This window comes from Argiope bruennichi, chromosome 7 (genome assembly GCF_947563725.1).
Source record: "Argiope bruennichi chromosome 7, qqArgBrue1.1, whole genome shotgun sequence".
Lineage (NCBI taxonomy): Eukaryota > Metazoa > Arthropoda > Arachnida > Araneae > Araneidae > Argiope > Argiope bruennichi.
The window spans coordinates 55049360-55068954 of record NC_079157.1 but is presented as its reverse complement, the minus strand read 5'-3'; the positions used below and the strand labels follow the sequence as shown (position 1 = coordinate 55068954).

At 26.9% G+C, this 19595-nt stretch overlaps 1 protein-coding gene across 1 annotated transcript; it reads left to right on the top strand.

Annotated features, from left to right (window-relative positions):
- The first annotated feature begins 4825 nt into the window (after positions 1 to 4825).
- Positions 4826 to 19215, top strand: LOC129975081 (B-box type zinc finger protein ncl-1-like). The gene is made up of 2 exons (XM_056087985.1): positions 4826 to 4935; positions 9951 to 19215. Exon 2 carries the CDS (start codon positions 9975 to 9977, stop codon positions 12267 to 12269), a length of 2295 nt encoding a protein of 764 aa, XP_055943960.1. The 5' UTR covers positions 4826 to 4935; positions 9951 to 9974; the 3' UTR covers positions 12270 to 19215.
- Positions 19216 to 19595: the final 380 nt, after the last annotated feature.

The following is a 19595-nucleotide window of genomic DNA, read 5'->3' as shown; positions in this document are numbered from 1 at the left end:
ACAGCTTTTCTAACTGTTTACCAAGTTTTCTCTAAAAGGTAATTAAATTCCGTTAATCCTACAACTTTAGCACATATGATACTAGATAAGAGCGCATCTGCTTACCACCACCCAGGGGTTTTGTTGCTGTAAGCAAATTGGGGTAGCCTTTCAAAAGCAGCAGAGATAGATAAGTAGATGGAAGTGGAAAAATCAATTACAGAACTGTCATAAGTATCTATTTTTCTTTCTTTATGCTCATAAAAGCATCGGTTACTGCGCTATCTAAGAAATACTTTTCTGCAAATAAGCTTTCTTTGAGAAACTACATTTAAGCAATTTTATTTTGATGATTAAAATGCTAACGAAAAAAGAGAAAAATATCAAAATAATGTTTATTAAAATTAATTGATAAAAAAAAAACCCTTCACTTTTAAATAGAATAGTAGATGAATAAAAATTTTACAAGATGCTGCATTCCGGTGGATATCAAATCAAAGAATGGCATTAGGTCAATATACAGATATGCAATTGTAATTTCAATCTTACTGAAGAAATATATAGTTGTTCATATATTTATCTATACTTTAACATGAGTTTTAAGACAGACTGCCGACTCCAGAAACTGAAAATCTATCAAACATGCTTTAAAAGATGAAAGCGTGTGCTTTGATGCAATGCATCAAAATTTCCAGTTATAATTTTAACTAAACAAAATGTTGATGTTTTCCTCTTATAATTCCCAAAATATATTATTGTACAAAAATGATACTAACACCATTTTCCAAACTTAATATCAAAATCCTTTTATTGATATCAATTTCATTATCATACAATTGTCTTTTTAATATAAATAAACTAAAAAAATATTTTAGAATGTATTTCTACAATAATTTTTATTATTGTAATAAAATTCATTTCATTCCCAAGACTATCAAAATTTAACTAATCAAGTAAAGATGAATTTATTCTTTTGTCATTAATTTAAACTTGTTTTTTCTGTCACTCAACATTACGCGTTTGTTTGTATGCAATATAGTGATTACAAAAAAAAAAAAAAAAAAAAAAAAAGCAGTATGACAGCAATAATATTATTTGATAACAATAATCTTTGAAAAAAAAATGGAATATTATGTTTGCAGTAGTAGCTGAAAAATCTACAAACGAGGTAAACAATTCCTTATGACATCTTGAAACCACACAATTTCTCGTACCCTTCAAGATATTTTATTTGTTCAATAAAAATGCTTAGGTAAATGAACACAGCCATATTCGAAATTTTGTTAAAATACCATTTTATCATTCAGATTTAGTATTTAAAACTTCAAAAAATACATTTGGAAATTATGAAATTTTCTTCTGAAGCATTAACCAAGGTTTCTTTTATTCGCAAAATAATTATTTTTCTTCAAAAGTAAAATTTTCTTTTAGTGCGAGTTGATTAGTGATGGCATTCAGGTATCTAATTCTAAGGATAAATATAAACAATGGTTATTTATTTTTCAATTAATTGTATTCATATAAAAAAAAACTGTATGATCTTATATGCTAATGTTATAAAGAGGCAGAAAAAGTATAAAGAGAGAAAGGGAGGGAAGCATATAATTTTTTTTATTTCATAAAATTTTTAAAAAATTAATAAAAAAACAAAGAATAACACATCATACATTTAACATACTTAATTTAAATTCTTTTTAGTTACAATGAATAATAATGAGGTAGACGATTTTTTAAAAAGTAATTTTAACTAAATAAAAAAGAATTTTTTTTTTTTATTATTTAAAATGATATTGGAAACAAAAGTGAAAGATACTGTTTACAGTTTTTTCCCTTCCAATTTTCAGGCTGTGGTTTAAGCATTAATAAGAATCATGTTTTAGAGGTAGAATTTGAATTTTGAGAGGAGTTGTATAGATTATCAGCTTTGATACAATATCTTGAGAATATATTATTCATATATTCCAATTGTAAATGATTGTGCTTTCTCTTTGTTCATTAAGTTTTTTTTTTCCTGTCAAGTTCTCTTTAGAAGTTCCCAATTATATGATACATATCCAAGTTCAATTGCTCTTTCATATGCTAAAATATTTCTTTTTTCTTCTTTTGTGAATACAATGGCCCAGGAAGTTCTTTCAGTTGCATTTAAAATGTACAAAACTACTTTGATTTTTAAAATACTGGTTTCATACAAACTCCTTCATCAAAACAATGATCAGAACATATTTTGTGATCCTTCTGATATTATTCATTCTCTGTCCATCCTTTTTTCTGTAATGAATAAAATCTGTCTTCAGTTGATTGCCATCTATTTTCTTTTATTGATCCAATTGATATATGTAAACCACTCATACAGTTTTAACCTACTTGCGTTAGTAGTTTAAAATTTTTACTGAAGGTGAATTGAATCAATACTAAATTATTTTTGGAAATTAGCCTTTCTTTACGTTTTTGTAATGGGGACAATGGAAGTTGATTTAAAGTCCCCAAGTGACTAAAGTCATATTCTCCAAGTTATTAAATTCCTATTGAACAAATGAATTTGCAGATAATTTGATTCAGAGATTATGATTATTTTTATTATTGATTCTAAATTGTAAATAATTTTTTTCAATTTAACATAAACAGTGTTAAAATTCATTATTCCATTGTAATTATTCATTACTTTAAAACAAAAAAGATTATTTTCCAATTTTTTTTTCCTAAAAAATTTTTTTTCTATATCCTCATAGAAATTGTCTTTTTTAATAATTTAGTCAAAACCTTAATTCTAAAAGATAAAGTAGGTATATAAACTATATAAGTTTTATAGGTTTTAAGGATTTTCATCATCCTTTATAATTTTTTTTTACACAATATCTCAGAACTATTCATCACTTGGTATTTATCCACTCATTTGAATCAGTTAAAACAATATTAGTATAGCATTTTTTAAGGTGGAGTAAATGTTTATTTTGTTAATGGTTTGGTTAACTAATATACATTTGTATATTACAATAATGAATGCTTGTGAAGCAAATCATTTTTATTTCATGAATTATTATTGAAAATCAAAATAAGAAGAAATTGAGTTTCAAAAAACTAAGAAAAAAAATTTCTTGAGAAAATGTAAGTGTTGAATAAAATATGACTTAAATATTATGCAAAAATTAACAAATGATATTTTACAATTTAATTGAAAATTCTATTGACTAATTTAGAATACACTAATATTTTTATATTAAATTAAAAAATAATTTTTATTTTTTGAAATTAAAAATTACATTCCAAATTTTCTTTAAAAGTTTTAACTTCTGTGCATTATTATAAAAGTAGAAAATTCAACATTTAGAACAAATTTATCCACGATATTAGAATTTTTAATACAAATTATCTTTTAAAATATTATTACACCAATCGTATAATTAGAAATAATTGATTCTATTACCTTTTCAAATTTAGTTTGGCTACTTTCAATCAAAATTCTGATTTTTAGCATTAAAAGAAGAATTAAATTGCTGTATGCATAAATAAATATATTAAGCATTTATGAAAAAAATTAATAAATTAGAATAAAAAATATATGTATTGAAAAAGCACTTTTTAAAATCATGTAATATTAATCAGCTTATGCATATAATTTTTAATTCAATATAAATCTTATTTTAGCAAAACAAAAATTAGTTTTTATTAAATAGAAAATATTGAATATTTTGATGATCCCTTTGAGGATTTTTGGTTATACTTTCTTAACAGAGAATAAGCCATATTTTATCAAAAACTTAGCTAAAATTATATATATATCTTTACAATGCATATTTTTACAAGTATGAATTATTCAATTTGAAAACAAATTTTAAAGAGTACATCATGCACATTATCAACATTAAAAAAAAAAAAAAAAGAATGGACAAAACTGCAAGAAAGAGATTACAGATTTTTATTATTGCAATTTTTAGACCACAAAATATAAATGCTTTATTGTTACTATAAATACTAGCAAATAACAAAATCAAAGCATGCCTGCAGTTATAAAAAATGTTTTAAATGTTCTATAACACTAATTTATTACTTAATTAGGTAAAAATATATATATAATTTTTTAAAAGCATCATTTAAAAAAATTTTTAGCTAATTTAAAAAAAAAACATTTAGCTTTGTACAACAACAAACAAACAAAATATGGGCATTAAAATTAATAGTATAAAAAAACTAAAATACTTTCCAATGAATACAGCCAAATTGCAAGAAATAAAATTAAAACTACATCGAATTTGTATTCCGAATAAAGCATCATTTTAAACTTCCATTAAGAATTTAAATGAAACTTGTAAGTTCATTCCATTACTTTGTGAAAACTTTAAATTTCATTTAACAAACTAATAGAAGATAGAATTTAATTATGAGTTAACATATTAGTTTCTTGCCATTTAATTAATTATAAATAGAAGGCGCCTGTAGAAAATTCAGCTTTCCCAAGTTCCCACTGTTCTCAGCCACAGTCAACATTAATTTCTAGTCAAAAATTAGATTCTTAAAACTTAATTATGAGCAAAAATAAATATATTATAACACGGTATTATTCTTTTATTAAAAAAGATCGTGCATAAATAAGGTCTGCCTTCATCATAGATCCAACCGACATTCGTCCACACTCCACCATATACATTCCAAAAATGCGCTTCATTCTTGGCGGATAAATAAATTTTCAAATGTTGGCGAAAAAAGCTTTTCCGTAAGCAACCATACATCGATTCCCCCATTTCCATCACTACCGGAATGAAATCCGTCCTCCAGTGCTGCTTCCCCCCACTGCTCCCCCCTTTCAACTTCAAATTGGGGGTTCAAGCGTCCTCCGGTTAACGAGTCTCGTATTGCAAGTGCTGTGATAAATGTAACAATGAAGTTGGATCGTATTCGCTGTCTGGGAGATGTTTGTTGAAGCTGCGAAAACTGCATCTGCTGAATAATATTATATATGTGAGTACTGTTAAGCTTTAAAAATTCTCTAACTCGCAATCAGTTTAGAAAGGTTTTAATATTTTCTACGTACACAAAATATATTTTCAAACGAAGTGCGCAATGCGCACAGCTGCAAGCCGCTTGGCGCCAATATTTGCCTTTAAAATGAAAATATTAATATTTTTAAATGAAATGAAAGCATTTTTATCGCTATATTTTATGGATCTACTCATAGACTTCATCGAATTTTTCTGACACTGCGAATAGAATAGCGCTTTTTCACCAAATGAAGGCACGCTTCAGGTTTTAGCGTGTGGCTTGTCATTAACCCTATGCCCCCGTGTGGAGTTTATTGCACTCAAGTGTTGTAAAAGACATTATTTTTTAAGTGTATCCGCTCATACTTTATACGTCTGGAAACTTCTTTATAAGCTATAGTTTTTAATTTTACGATTTTAAGTTTGTTTTGAAAGAATCGTGTTTTGATCCACCGTTCTTTGTCATTTAGAATACTTGATGTGTGGCGGCGTGTAGTGTTTTGAAATAGGTAATTTTCTATAAGAAATTATTTTACTTTTCTGTTATCTGAACAAAAATTAATTAACATAAACTGAACTATTATTATTGGCTCGCAGCTATCCGATTAAAGCAATTTCTGATTTTTACGACCGGAAACGCACTGTCAACGTCAAGTTCATAAACTGCGTACTTACTGCAAATAATCGTTGAGCTTTCATAATCTTTTTAGTTAGTAGATATTTATGTATACAAGCATGCTAATCTATAATTAGTATGCTTGCTAAAATAATTAAATGTTAATCTATTATTCACAGCAATTCATTTTATTTTTGCTAATAAGCGCTTGCCAGATGGAGTTTCATCATCTGGATTTCAGATTCATCGCCGCAGTTATAAGATTTTTCCAAGTATAAATGATTTTTTAGTTTAAATTTTTTTTCTCTTTTTTGCATTATTTTTCATTTACATAGAGTAAATATGATTGTATATAGAGTTGCTATTAAAAAAATTAAAAACCTTGGAACAGTTTACTGTAGTTTTAAATTCAAATTAAATAAAATGCTTGAATAATATAATTGATGATTTAAATTTAACAATCTTTTTGTTTCCCTTTGAAGAGTTAAATTCTTATTTTGAATATAAAATAAAAATTATCATTGTCCCATAAAGCATTTTCAGATTTAAAAAATAATTTGACTACCATAATTGTATAAGAAAAAAAAAAATTAAATTTAGTCTCTGCATAAATTTCTAAGATTTGTTGTAGTTTTAAGATTTGTTTGAAGTTTCTTCTTGCTGGACTGATTTTATTTATTTTTTCATTTGTCTCTTAAGACCTGTGCTTAAATCTCCATCAAAATGTAGCTTGAAAATATAAAATTTATTTTTTAAAATTATATTAAACTATTTCAATTGAATACATTATTCATAAAATGTTTTAAGGTTTTAAATTTAATAAATCTTAGAATAAAAAGTAAAATTATTTTTTCTCGATAAAGCCAAGGGAAAATAATCTAGAATGATTTTTTATAAACTTTTTGAGATAAATGCATCAATTGTTTTACCTCAAAATGTCAAAAAATAATCTAGAAGAAATGAAAATTCATATTTTGCAAACATTCAGTTTCTTATAATAGATTTTGAATTTGTTTTCAATTGATCAAAATATTTTAATCAGGGTTTTTTTTTTTTTTTTTATCGAATGCCACTGGAGAATTAGATTTATCAAAAATGTTTCAAATCTTTAAATTCCAGTATTTGATAGATGGTTAAAACATTTGTTCATAGTATTGTAGCATCCTTTATCTTATTTGCTTAATAAATGGTTGTCATAAATGTTTATTGAATCTAAGGAATGGGATATTTTTATTAAATTGAGCTATACATCTTGAAATGGTGTGTTTACTTTCTTACAAAAACAGAGTGTCATAAAAGGTTTTTAGTTGCATCCTATTGTAGATTACATTTCTCAAATAGTTTACTTATTATTATTATTAGTTATTGCTCGTGAGTGTTGCGATTTAACAAATAGTTTACTTTTAATATTTATTTTAAAAAAATGGATCTTTAACAAATCTTTTGTGTTAGTCCATTTAGGAATTTAAAGTTGACAGTTGTTTCATGTGAATTAATCACATTTGATATAAATGCATTTTATGCTGCTTTTAAGCTACATATCTGCAGAATATATTTATGGCATTTTCTCGTCTGCTTTTTCCTCTTTATTTTGTAACAGTATTACAGATTGAAAATTAAATGTTCCATTCATATAATTTTGAGTGAAAAAATTATATAAAAATCAGATGCATTTAATTATGTTATTTGTTCAAAAGCATGACTAGTTAAATTTTCAGAAAATTTGTTGATTTGAGTTTGCACGTAATTTTTTTTTCAAATGTAAAGATTTGACACTTTGCAGTGTACTTAAAGAGAAATTTTAAATTAATATAAAAAGTTGAATAAATAAAAGCAATTTCAATATGTTGGATTTTTGTTGATAGTTTATAAAGAATGACATTTGATGTTAGCATATTTTATGTCATTGAAAGAAAATAGAAAATTTAATTATTAACTATTAAGACTATTCTTAAGAAATCAAACAACCTTGAATTATCTTGTTAGCAGTTAATATATTGATACTAAAAATTATTTGAAGCAAGTGGTTCCATTATTTGTATCTTTGAACTTGAATGTAGGCAATATTGTCAAAAGAATGAAATAAAATAATTTAAAAAATTTTCTGTATTAATGCTATTAAAATGATTTTCTGTTTTTTTTCTTAGAGATGCTAGTTTCTTAACAAAATACATTAATATATTTAGAAGTACATTATATATTTTCTGGTATTATGAATTCTTGTGAATAAACTAATTTATATTATCTTTCTATCTAATATAATATTCTAAAAAGTAAATTTAATTTTGATTCAGAAAATTTGTTATTGAATTACTGTTGCATTAGTTATTGATTACTACTTCTGAAATATTGAACTATTTATACCCCCCCCCCCCACACACACACTCCTTTTCCCCCTTTTAAGATCATGCAAATTTTGAAAAAATTTAAAACATTGAGAAATACTATTAGGATAGTATTTCTCAAATTTCCTAGTTTATATTTTTGTTATTGAAAGTTTTTGACTCATTATGATAGGCATTATATTCGGTTTAATAGAATATAGGTACTTGACTACATTTGAATATTATTCATTCATTTCATATAATTGTAAGTTCAATCTTAATGCATCCATTATAGAATTGAATTTGCTTGTATTTATGAGGAGCTTTTTTTATTAACAGATAATTGAATGAATTTACCAGTAAATATTTTCAATGTAAGAGGTTTTTTTATTATAAAAAATAATATAATTTAAATATTCTTAGTTTATTATGATACAATCAGTTAAAGTACAAATGTTTAGTTTACATTGGTTGTTTTTAGGGAAAATATTTGAAGTTGAATTTATGCAGAATGGAAACAATCCTTAATAATTATTTTACCTTATTTTAAATATTAAAAACAACTTTATTAATTTTAAATATTAAATACATGATTAACATCTTATGAATCCCTGCATCTTTTAATATTTATATATATTTACAGTAAAAGAATATATTTAAACTTTTGCTGGTGTAAATTGAATTCTTTCCTTATAAGGATGGTTTTGTTCTGCATATATTTGATGACAAATAATTTTTTTTATCATATTAAAATGCAGATTATCTGAAAATTTTGCATCTGTAAGGAATTTTAATTTTATTGCTTATGAGAGAGATATGGAAATGTTATAGAATTGACATTATTACAATATCTCATAATAGTGAATTGAAATATGAGTAAACTAACAACTTGACTCAAGTTTTTTGCCAATCTTGCCAAAATTTTTCCAAACAGAAAAATCAATAAATATCAACTAAAGAATATGCTCAGATTATATTTGGCAAGTTATTGCCTTTAAAAAATTAGTTTGACAACTGTGCTGCATTATTTAGTTTAGCCAAAATATGTATAGATTGTTCGTTTTCTTACAGCTGTAATCATTTGTGAGCATTAATAGGTGCACTAGAAAGAACAGTGCTCTAAAATATTATTTAAAGGCTGAAGTGCATGTATTTTATTAAATGTTAGTTATGGTGCCTAATTAATATCCACTAAATTAAATTTCCCAACATTGATTAATTATTCATATAGTATTGTTGCGCAGCAGCACATAGCTTTGTAGTTATCTCTGCCCAAGTAAATATTAAAAAGTGTATAATAATGTTAATGAATACAAATATGTATCTAAAACTGATTCATAATTGATACATTATATAAAATTATTAATTATTATGTATAATTATTCTCTTTATAATTTGTAATCAAGCAAACAGTATGTATAAACTGTTCCCTTGAAAAAGCAAGATGACGAATAAATTATAGATTATAAGCTGTTTTTTTACAGTTTGCGTATACCAGACATACTTGAAATTACTTATGTGTTTATAGTTCCATTTGGAAAAATTTTAATGCAATATGTAGAATTTGAAAAATTTTCTTTTTGGAAAATCTAAAATTAAATTTAAAAAAACAAAAACATAGCAGGCTTAGTGCTTGTCATCTATAAATGGCAGTGCAGTTAAATGATTTATTCTCTCATTTCAAAAACAGATTTCTTCATTCAATATCGCTTCAAATTGTAGTTCGCTATAAATAGTCTTCATTTTTTTTTTTTTTTTTAATGTTAAATAATTTTTCAGGTGTTGATTTGAATAGAACTACTTTATTTCAGAGATTAATTAATTTTGATTTATATTAAACAGCTGCAACACTATTTCTATTATTTGAATAAAATAGTTCTAAGTTATACCTATGTCTGGATTTTTTTTTTTGAATTGGTGGTGTTGTTTTACACATTTTATTAATTATATGTGTGCTTAATTGACCTAAGAGGCTGACTTTTATTTTTTATCTGCTTATTTGTTTAGATCTTTGTAAAATAGTTTTTTATTCTGAATTTCAGTCTTTTTTTATAGGTGAGCTCCATTAAAATTTCAACAATGACATCACCTACATCATCTGCAGCAGACTCTTGTTCACTTTTTGGTTCACCATCTCAAGTTGAAACCTTAACAGCCTTTGTGGATGAAATTAAATTAAATGGAGATGAAAGCACTTATTGTAGCTTATGTAATGAGAAATTTGAATCGCCTAAAGTTCTGCCTTGTCTTCACACATTTTGTAAAACTTGTCTGGAAAGAATACAAGATAATATTGATGGACTCAGATGTCCAAAATGCGAACAAGACTGTGTTCTTCCACCTATGGGTGTGTCAGGCCTTCTTCCAGATTATGCTTACATGAATGTTCTTGAATCACAGAGTATAGAAAAGCCTCCTCATTCATGTACAGGCTGTAAAACTAAAGATGCTCATGCTGAAGGACATTGTCTTGAGTGTGACAATGACTTGTGTAATAACTGCATTTTAGCCCATAAATATATGCTGTGTTTTGAAAAGCATACTGTTATTAGCTTCAAAAATGGAAGTGTGAATGGCATGCCTTCAGATAAAATACAGCATTGTTCACGACATGAAAGAGAAATTATAAGATTTTTTTGCCGTACCTGCAATGTTCCAATATGTAAAGAATGTACTTCAGAACATCCCACAGGATTGCATGACTATGGTCATATATCTGATGTTGGTTCAAGAGAAGTTGAAATCTTAAAAGAGAAAATTGAAAAAAGCAAAGCCAAATTGGCCGAATTAAAAAGTGCTGGAAAATCTGTTGATCATCTTTCTAATTGCCTAGACATGGGTTATCATAAGTCAAAAGCTGAGATTGAAGAAACTTGCAGATTTATTATATCTGCTGTTGAAGATCGTAAAGATGAGCTGATGAAGGAATTGGAAGATCTGTATAATACCAAGAAAGTATCCTTGGTTTTATTTAGTAGCAAAGTTCAAGAAATGACTGAAAATATGACTTGTGTGTCATCTTTCACTGAACGCATCATGAAAAATTCTAGTTTGGCACAGATTTTGTCTTATAAAGAACTTCTGGAACCCAAGTTGAACAGCATAATTTCCTTTAATCCTAACATAAATTTGCAGCCAATTGATCTTGAATTTGTGTCTAACTATCAAGCAATTCAGATGTCTGTTCGAAATACTTTTGGGTATATTCGTAATAATTTTGAAGGCACTCCGGCTCCCAAACCCTTGCCTCCTATTGCCAGACCAAGTAGTGTTATTAATTCTGATTATTCCTATCAAAATGGTCACTCTTTTGAATCTAATATGATATCTAAAAAATTTGGTTCAGCTAATAGTTTGGGGCCATTCACAACTAGCTTGAGTGATATTAGTCCTTATGAAAAATGGTCCAATGGCCCTGAAAATAATATTTTCCAGAATGGAACAGAGTCATTTCCTGCTATTGAAGCACCAATGGAACTTTCTCAAAAGTTTTTAACTGTTAGTATATATCCTGTGAAATCTCAAATTAAGAGACAAAAGATGATTTATCATTGTAAATTTGGAGAATTTGGTGTTATGGAAGGACAGTTTACTGAGCCAAGTGGAGTTGCAGTCAATGCTCAGAATGATATTATTGTTGCAGATACTAATAATCACAGGATTCAAATCTTTGATAAAGAAGGTCGATTTAAGTTTCAGTTTGGTGAGTGTGGTAAACGTGATGGTCAGTTGCTGTATCCCAACAGAGTTGCTGTTGTTAAACCATCTGGAGACATCATTGTTACTGAAAGAAGTCCAACTCATCAGATACAAATTTATAATCAGTATGGTCAATTTGTTCGAAAATTTGGAGCCAATATTCTTCAACACCCTCGAGGTGTAACTGTGGATAATAAAGGTCGTATAATTGTTGCTGAATGCAAGGTAATGAGAGTGATAATCTTTGACCAACTTGGTAATGTTTTGCAAAAGTTTGGTTGTTCCAAACATCTGGAATTTCCCAATGGAGTTGTTGTCAATGATAAACAAGAAATTTTCATCAGTGACAACAGAGCTCACTGTGTTAAAGTTTTTAATTATGAAGGTGTCTTCCTTCGTCAAATAGGAGGAGAAGGTTTGACCAACTATCCTATTGGAGTTTGCATTAATCAGAGTGGCGAGATTTTAGTTGCTGACAATCATAATAACTTTAACATAACAATATTTACTCAAGATGGACAGTTAGTGAATGCCTCTGAAAGTAAAGTGAAGCATGCTCAGTGTTTTGATGTGGCTTTGATGGATGATGGATCTGTTGTTCTTGCAAGTAAAGACTATCGCCTATATATTTATCGCTATGTGCAGGCACCTGGACTTGCTGCCATTACCATGTAAGTCTTCATGTTCAGGATATTCCTGGATTTGCCTTTAAGGAATTTTTATAATAAGGAAGGGAAACTGAATTGGAAGAAAGTTTCTTGGCAGGGTGTGATGCTTTGAAAAATTATCATGTAATTTGTAGATTGAATCCTTCTGGATAGAATGTATTGGTATATAATAGGTAAATTTTGAAATAGCATGCACATGAAAAAGGTAGCTAAGAGTGTTTGAAATTGTTAAGCGGTACAAGCCCTACTTTGAATTTATAGTTGCAGTTGTAATTTTCAGCATAAATGTGAAATATTAGCAACGATTTTTATTGTATATATCCTAATCCTCATAACAACAATTGCTTGTTGCAATGTGAGGGTATGAGAATTCTCTTAATAGTTTTTTAGACATACCCTCTTTTTCAATGAGTTGTTGTTGTAATGGATACGGTATGGGGAAAAAATAGTTACTTTAAAAGTATATTTTTTTGCAGTTGTCAAATGGTATTAATGGCCCTAGTCGTTAAAAAAAATAAACAAAACTGCAGCTACTACTAAAGCTTCCATCGTTTGTTCTTGAATTTTTGTGCTGTGTTAAAATATAATAATGTTTTAACTTATTTATTAAAAGTCAAGTATAACTTTTTAAGAAAACTTTAAAGCCAAAGATGCATTTTAAAACTTTTTCTGTGATCTCTGTGGAGATTGGGGCCACTTGTTGAATACAGTTGTTGAATACTTTTGCCAGCCTGAATTTTCTGCCTTAATAAAAAATAAAAACAGAACTGCAGCATCTCTACCTTTGCCTTTTGTGACCTGTCTCATGTGCAAGGTCTCTGTTCTCTTCCAATATTCTGCGCAGGTATTTCCTCTCCTCTTTACTCTCTTGTTACTTTTAATGAACTTCCACATTTTATGAGTTCTTTTAACATGGGTGCCAATTTCCCTGTTACTTTTTAGTATTTATTGAACTGTGTGTGAGTGTTAATTTATACTCTAATTGTTCTTAATATGATACCTGCTGAACATTTAAAGATCAGTATTGTGTAAACTGTAAAAACAAAATTCTTCTACATACAATACCAAGATCTGATCAATATGATTGTGTGTTTTTACTTCAGTGGTTTTCAATCTTGATAGTACTTTTGAATGTTTTAACATTGTGATTTTTTTAGTTGGTAAAAGAAAAGTTTTATCATATCTGTTAGTATTTCGTATTTATTTTTTAAAATCTATACACCTGAATCTGCACTATATTTAGATATGGTTGTTAGATAATGCTGATTTGATTAGCCACAGAAGTTTAATTTTGTTGTGGCATTGTTCTACTTTTACTTTCTTTTGTAATAATGTTTCGTCTTGTTGACCCCACACTATACAATCATACATTAAAGTGGATGTTAACTTGTATGTTACTCTTAATGTGAAGATAGAATTTGTATTTTTACACTGATCTTTTATAATACTGTTTAAGCATTGGCCAGTAAGCCACAAAATGCAGATTTTCTTTTTACCAAAGATACTTTGTTTTAGAATTGTTAGTAGTAATACACTTGTAAATGTATGCATTAATATATTTTTGAGCTGTGTTAAGTTTTGCACTTTTGTTTTGTGTTTATTTTAATTGTATTAATTTAATGGCAGAAAACTTAACTTATGGTTGTGTTTTTGATTTATTGTTTTCTCATTTTTGTAAAATTATGCTTACCGTTATTTTTAAGATGATTAATATAAATTCTACCTCTGATTAGTTTTTATAATAATTTGATTTTAGTCATTCCTTTTGTTGTTATGCAAATCATTCCTTTTTCTTTTTTTGGGGAAAAATAACGGCAGGATTTGCTTAGCTTTTTGATATTTATTTCTGTTTGTCTTTTCCTGAGATTGATCTCAAATAATATCTGTTTATGGTAAAATGAGTTTATCATAATATATTGAATGAATTTTTTTTAATTTTCTTATTGTTTATTTTAGTTGTTTTTAACTTATGATTTCTTTTAGCAAAATGTTACACTAAAGAGAAAAAAAAAATTGGAAAACGTTGATTTTGTTATTTTGTGTTGTATGATTCAGTGCATTTTTTTTTTTCATTTTGTGATGCTTTTATTTTCATATATAATTATTACATCAGTGGAAATGAATTAATTGTACTTTTTATGCAATGTTTGAGGTATTTTCTGATGACAGAAATTTTTGTACAAGGCTTTTACAGTATTGTCTGTTGTAACAAAGAAAAGTCAAAGTTACATTGCTAAGTATCCGAGATTTTGGTGTTTTGAAATGGCTTTTTTAAACTGTTGTTATGGAGTGTTTGTGTACACATGCATTCATGTAGTTTATTTGCACTTTAATGGATGTCTGAATCATCTATTGGCACTCTGAGGGAGTTAATTCAAATGAAACAAATTTAGGTAAGTAATTTAAAATTACTGGTTGTTTAAGTATGGCCTTGTATTATTATTTAAAAGTAAATCTCAATGAGAATATTCAATATTTAAATATTCCATATATTTTTACAACAGCTCTATACTCTTTGCAATGCCAGTAGTATTTTTTTTGTTGTTGCAAATGCATTTGGTTTAGTAGATTTTCAGAATAAGTCAAAGTAATGAAAAATCTCATAACTTGAAACATTCTGTGTGAAATGAGCAATATTACATATATTGCAAGTTTTTATTTATTAAAAAATTTGTTTAGTAAATGTTTAAAAAAAATAGAGCCATTGATATTTCCTTTTCTCTTAGTGAGAAATTATGTTTTAATTTGAATGAATGGCTTTTTTAAATTAATTTTATTCATATTAGGTTTGAAATCATTGTTGAGATTTTATCATTAAATATACAAGTGTGCGTTACATGAAAATAAATATTTATTTTAATAAAGAAGCAAATTAAGTGCTTTAAAAATAGTTGAGTTATACTTGTTGTATGCTATTTTTATTTAAATTTAAGTAATGTACTTGCCTTAACTTTAAATAACAGTCAATGCATTTATCTAAAAATTTTAATCTAATTAATATAGATACATATAATATGATGTATGCGAGTGTCCCAATTTTTGGCTTTAAAAAAATTTAATAAATTTCTAATGTACAGTTTAATTTAATCAGTGTTTTGATGTAGATCAAATGTTTTCAAAATGAATTGCTCCCTTCAGTATGTGCTGTAAAGGGAATAGTTATCCCTATATTTTTATTTCATAATTTATTTTTTGCACAAGGCTGACCAAGCTATTATGATGAAAAAATAAACTTAAAAATTCTGCTTGCACAATGTTAGAACTTATTTTTGTACACTATTGAGACTATTTTTTCTACATACTTTCTGGTCTCGGTTTTGTATCATCCTGCAGAATGCAACTGTTTTGTGTCAGCCGCATGTGCAGGCTCAATTTCCATTTTTTCAAAAATGGAAAACTTTTCATTTAAATTGTGGTTATGCTATTTTGTTAATTTATATTTTTCATGTTGAATTCTAGATGTTAATCTTAATATATTACAACATCATTAACCAACATATCTTTGTAGAAGTAGTAATGTGTCTTTGTGTGTAGATTACATATTGCCCTGGATGTTTAGTCATTTCAGTCATACTGGCCAGGTTACCTTCATTGTACAATATACAGTGGCTTTTTTTTTTTTTTTTTTCCTTTGATTTTAGACTACTGATGAACAAACGTAATTTGCCTTGGCCAATTTTTGATATTCATGTTGAATATACAGATCTGTTAATTATAGTGTTGGTTGCAGTGTAAGATGCAGCATGTTTTTGTGGATGTGACTGTTTTCCCATAAAACATGTTAGATGACCCTTTGAGCTGCAACAATTCAAATTTATTCCATAAATATAACCTCAATTAATTAGCAGTCAATCAATTTTTCTATGAATGGTTAAAAAAACCCACTATTCTAGTTATCATAATCAATAAGGAATCGAGGGTAAAAGTTGTTGTGCCTGTACTTACTTAGCACGAAAATTGTGAATTTCATGTACTTACAAAGTTTTCATAAATAATATGCCCTTTTCGAGAGCTGCTCAAAGGGTTAATTCTCCTATAATGTATTTGTACTGAATACAAAAAAGTAAAAACTGAAGCTTAATGTTTTGAAATTGCATGTTATGAATTTTTGTGCATGTGTTGGTAATTTCTAATTGGAAACTTCTGTATAGTGGTACAAGAGCTTATTACACATTTTTAGTGTACATTCCATTGTTTGTAACTCTGTGAAATATAGTATTAATTGTTAATTCTGCTTTCACAAGTAAAGCAATTCAAAAGAAAAGATGCTTTCCTCCTGCCCTGTTTTTCCTACTGCTGCAAAATGTTTCGCCCATAGCCTCAGATTGCCTCACAAGGTGCTCGTTACAATTTCAACCTTCATTCGGTGCTTTAAAAAAAATCAATGGCAAAAATTTCTTGCCAGAATAAAAAAATAATATTTTTCCATAAAGCCTTAAAGTATGAAAATTTTGCAGGTTACATGAGATGGAACATTTTATAATTTTCATTCAGAACTTCTAAAAGATTTTTTTTCCAGGGATGCTGTTTGTCCCGGAAAATTTTTAAGTTATTTTAAATATCTCACTGTTTGTTTCCTTTACAACTAGTCATAATCAGTGGTGCACACTTTAAAAGTTGTTGTATGAGCTTTTTCATTTTGTTTATATTAGAACAAACTCAATTTTGGCTAAGTTGCTTTTTGTATGGATTTTAATTGGATTGCTGTACTGTATGATTTTTTTTTCTTTGTTAGTCATTCCTTTATGTGTTCTGATTTTATTCACTGCCACAGTGTGATTTTTACTAATGTTAAGTAACTTCAGTTGGAACTTTTAAATATGATAGATGAATTTAATGTTTCCTAATATTTTAATGTTTTTTTTTTTTTTGCTTTTTAATTGTTCTGTATTGTATATATAAAAACTGATAGTAATAGAACTCATTATAAATTGAATCAAATGCAATTAGTTCTTTTATAAAGATTTAATGCAATTTTTGAATTTTAAGGGTAAACGAATTATTTCTTTATTAAATTGTTAAATATTGTTTCTGCAACAGTTTTATTATTTTTAAATGTAATTTTGTCAAAATATCCAAGTAGTTCTTATGATTTGGTTCAAAGAATGTGCATCGAAAATAGCTTTATATTTTAAAAATAAGATACTGCTGAAACGGGGTAAAATCTAACAATTTAACTGGTGGATGAATTGATTTATAGATTTTAGATGATTATGCTTATTTAAAATAGTAAAGAAATATATTATTTTTTAAAAATATATGTATTCAGTTTCAAAAAAAAAAAAATCCATTCCTTTAAATTTTTATAATTCTATTAAATCTACTTCCCTTGTTGAAAGAATGTTATTGATCAGAGTTAAATATCAATCAAAGTAAGCAGTATCAATGAAATTTTTCAAGTTGAAGCATTGGTTGGAAACTAAAAGATTTTTTTTTTTTTTTTATATATATATAATCTATTACTACTATAACTGAAAACAAAGGATCCAGTAACATGAAGCTGTTTGATATTGCAGAACCTTTATTTTGAAGTAATTACAATATATTGTCACAAAGAACTTTTGTAGATAGTGTTATTTGTTATAAAATATGCACATTTTGAATGTTAAATATTACGGTAGTAAAAATGCCAATTCTGAATATGAATCCTGTTGCAGGCAGCACCTTAATAATATGCAAATCGAGACTCAAAGGGGAAATTATATAGTTGCTTCTAATCACAGTCAAAAAGATTCATATTTAATTTATTTGATAAAACAATACATAATTTTTTAAAAAAATTCAAGTTTTAACATAATGTGTTTGATGTAAATGTTTTCTGTAAGTATTTTACTAAACGGAAAAAATGTAATCCTGAACGATTGTTGGGGAGAGAATGCCTAGAACAAGCGGGACATCAATCAGGAAAATGAAACAGTAATTTTGAAACAATCTTTTTTAAAAAGTTCGTGAATGTATTATTATTAAAGCAAAACATTTTATTGCATATCTTCTTAGCATCAGTAGATATAGTTCCAATCTCCGAACTTGTAGACTATGCAGTTGTTAAAACATAATCAAATATTAATAAATTAACTAAATGATCATTGATTGCTATATCAATCATCCTTACATATCAATACTTGAATGTTCAATACTTTAATATTTATATCAGGTGCTCTAGTATTTGTCGTGAAATAGAGGAATTATTTGTTTTAAAATATTTTTATCTCAATTTTGTAGCAAATGAGAAAAACTACATGTATTATTTAATTTCCAGAATATGAGGGAACAAATTACATTTTTATACTTGAAATGAATAGTTTTTAAAGACGTTATGTGCAATTTATTTTAAGTTTATTAATATATGTGTCAGAATTACATGTGAAAAGTTAAACATTTTGGTGTATTTAGTGTACTTCTCGTAGATATGATATGAAACAGTCGAATTATTTTATATTTAGGCTTAAAATTTTAATTCTTATAGAGAATATTTACTTATGAATGAAAGGCTTGAATTAGGAATATTAATTTATTGAGATAGTAGCAGTTTGTGGAGATTTTTTTTTGTATTTATTATTTTTATTATCAGCCCACCTAAAATAATGTGTGCACCACTGTTTTTAAGTTATTCTGTTAAATTTCTACTCAGGCGTTATTGTTATGTTAAATCAACTGTTAATGTTAAGATTTTAAAATAAATGAAGGTTAAATTTGCGCATGTGCAAAGATCAACTCAAGTGCCATGTTCTAATTTCCCCATCCTCTTTATCAGTCATTTTTATTCATCTGTTTTAACTTATAACATTAGAAGTTTCATAAGAATGTTTTTAGTGTCTTTCATTTGTTATTGCATAATGTATTTAAAGTATTTTTTATTTTGCTGTAAAAGTTGACAGTGTTTTTGATTACTTTTAATGTTTTTTTCTACCATTTTAGCTTTGCGGTACCATTAATAAAATGTAAAAACTGAATGGTTTTGTTTCATTTCATGCATAGTGTCTACTTATATATATATATTTTAGATTTTAGATTTTTTTTTATCATTCTTGAATCAAGATAAGCACACAAGAAAATAAAATGGAATTTTATTTTTTGATTAATAAAAACCGTAAATTATGTAAGTTTTTAATTAGTACATTTTTACTTTCTCGTATGTAAAGTATAGAGTAATCGTCAAAAAAAAAAAAAAAAAAAAAATCGACCTCGAGATTTTGGCAAATTTCCACGCATTAGACTCCATGAGATCGAAAGTCGTCATTTTGGAAAATGTTTGTCTGTGATAAAGATAACTTAAAAGGAAAACGCTTTAAGCAAGACAGATGAAATTTGGTGATTCCTATCAAGTTGTGGA

Excerpts from the sequence above, each read along its gene's own strand:
- LOC129975081 (XM_056087985.1), top strand. The coding sequence starts at position 9,975 with ATGACATCACCTACATCATCTGCAGCAGACTCTTGTTCACTTTTTGGT.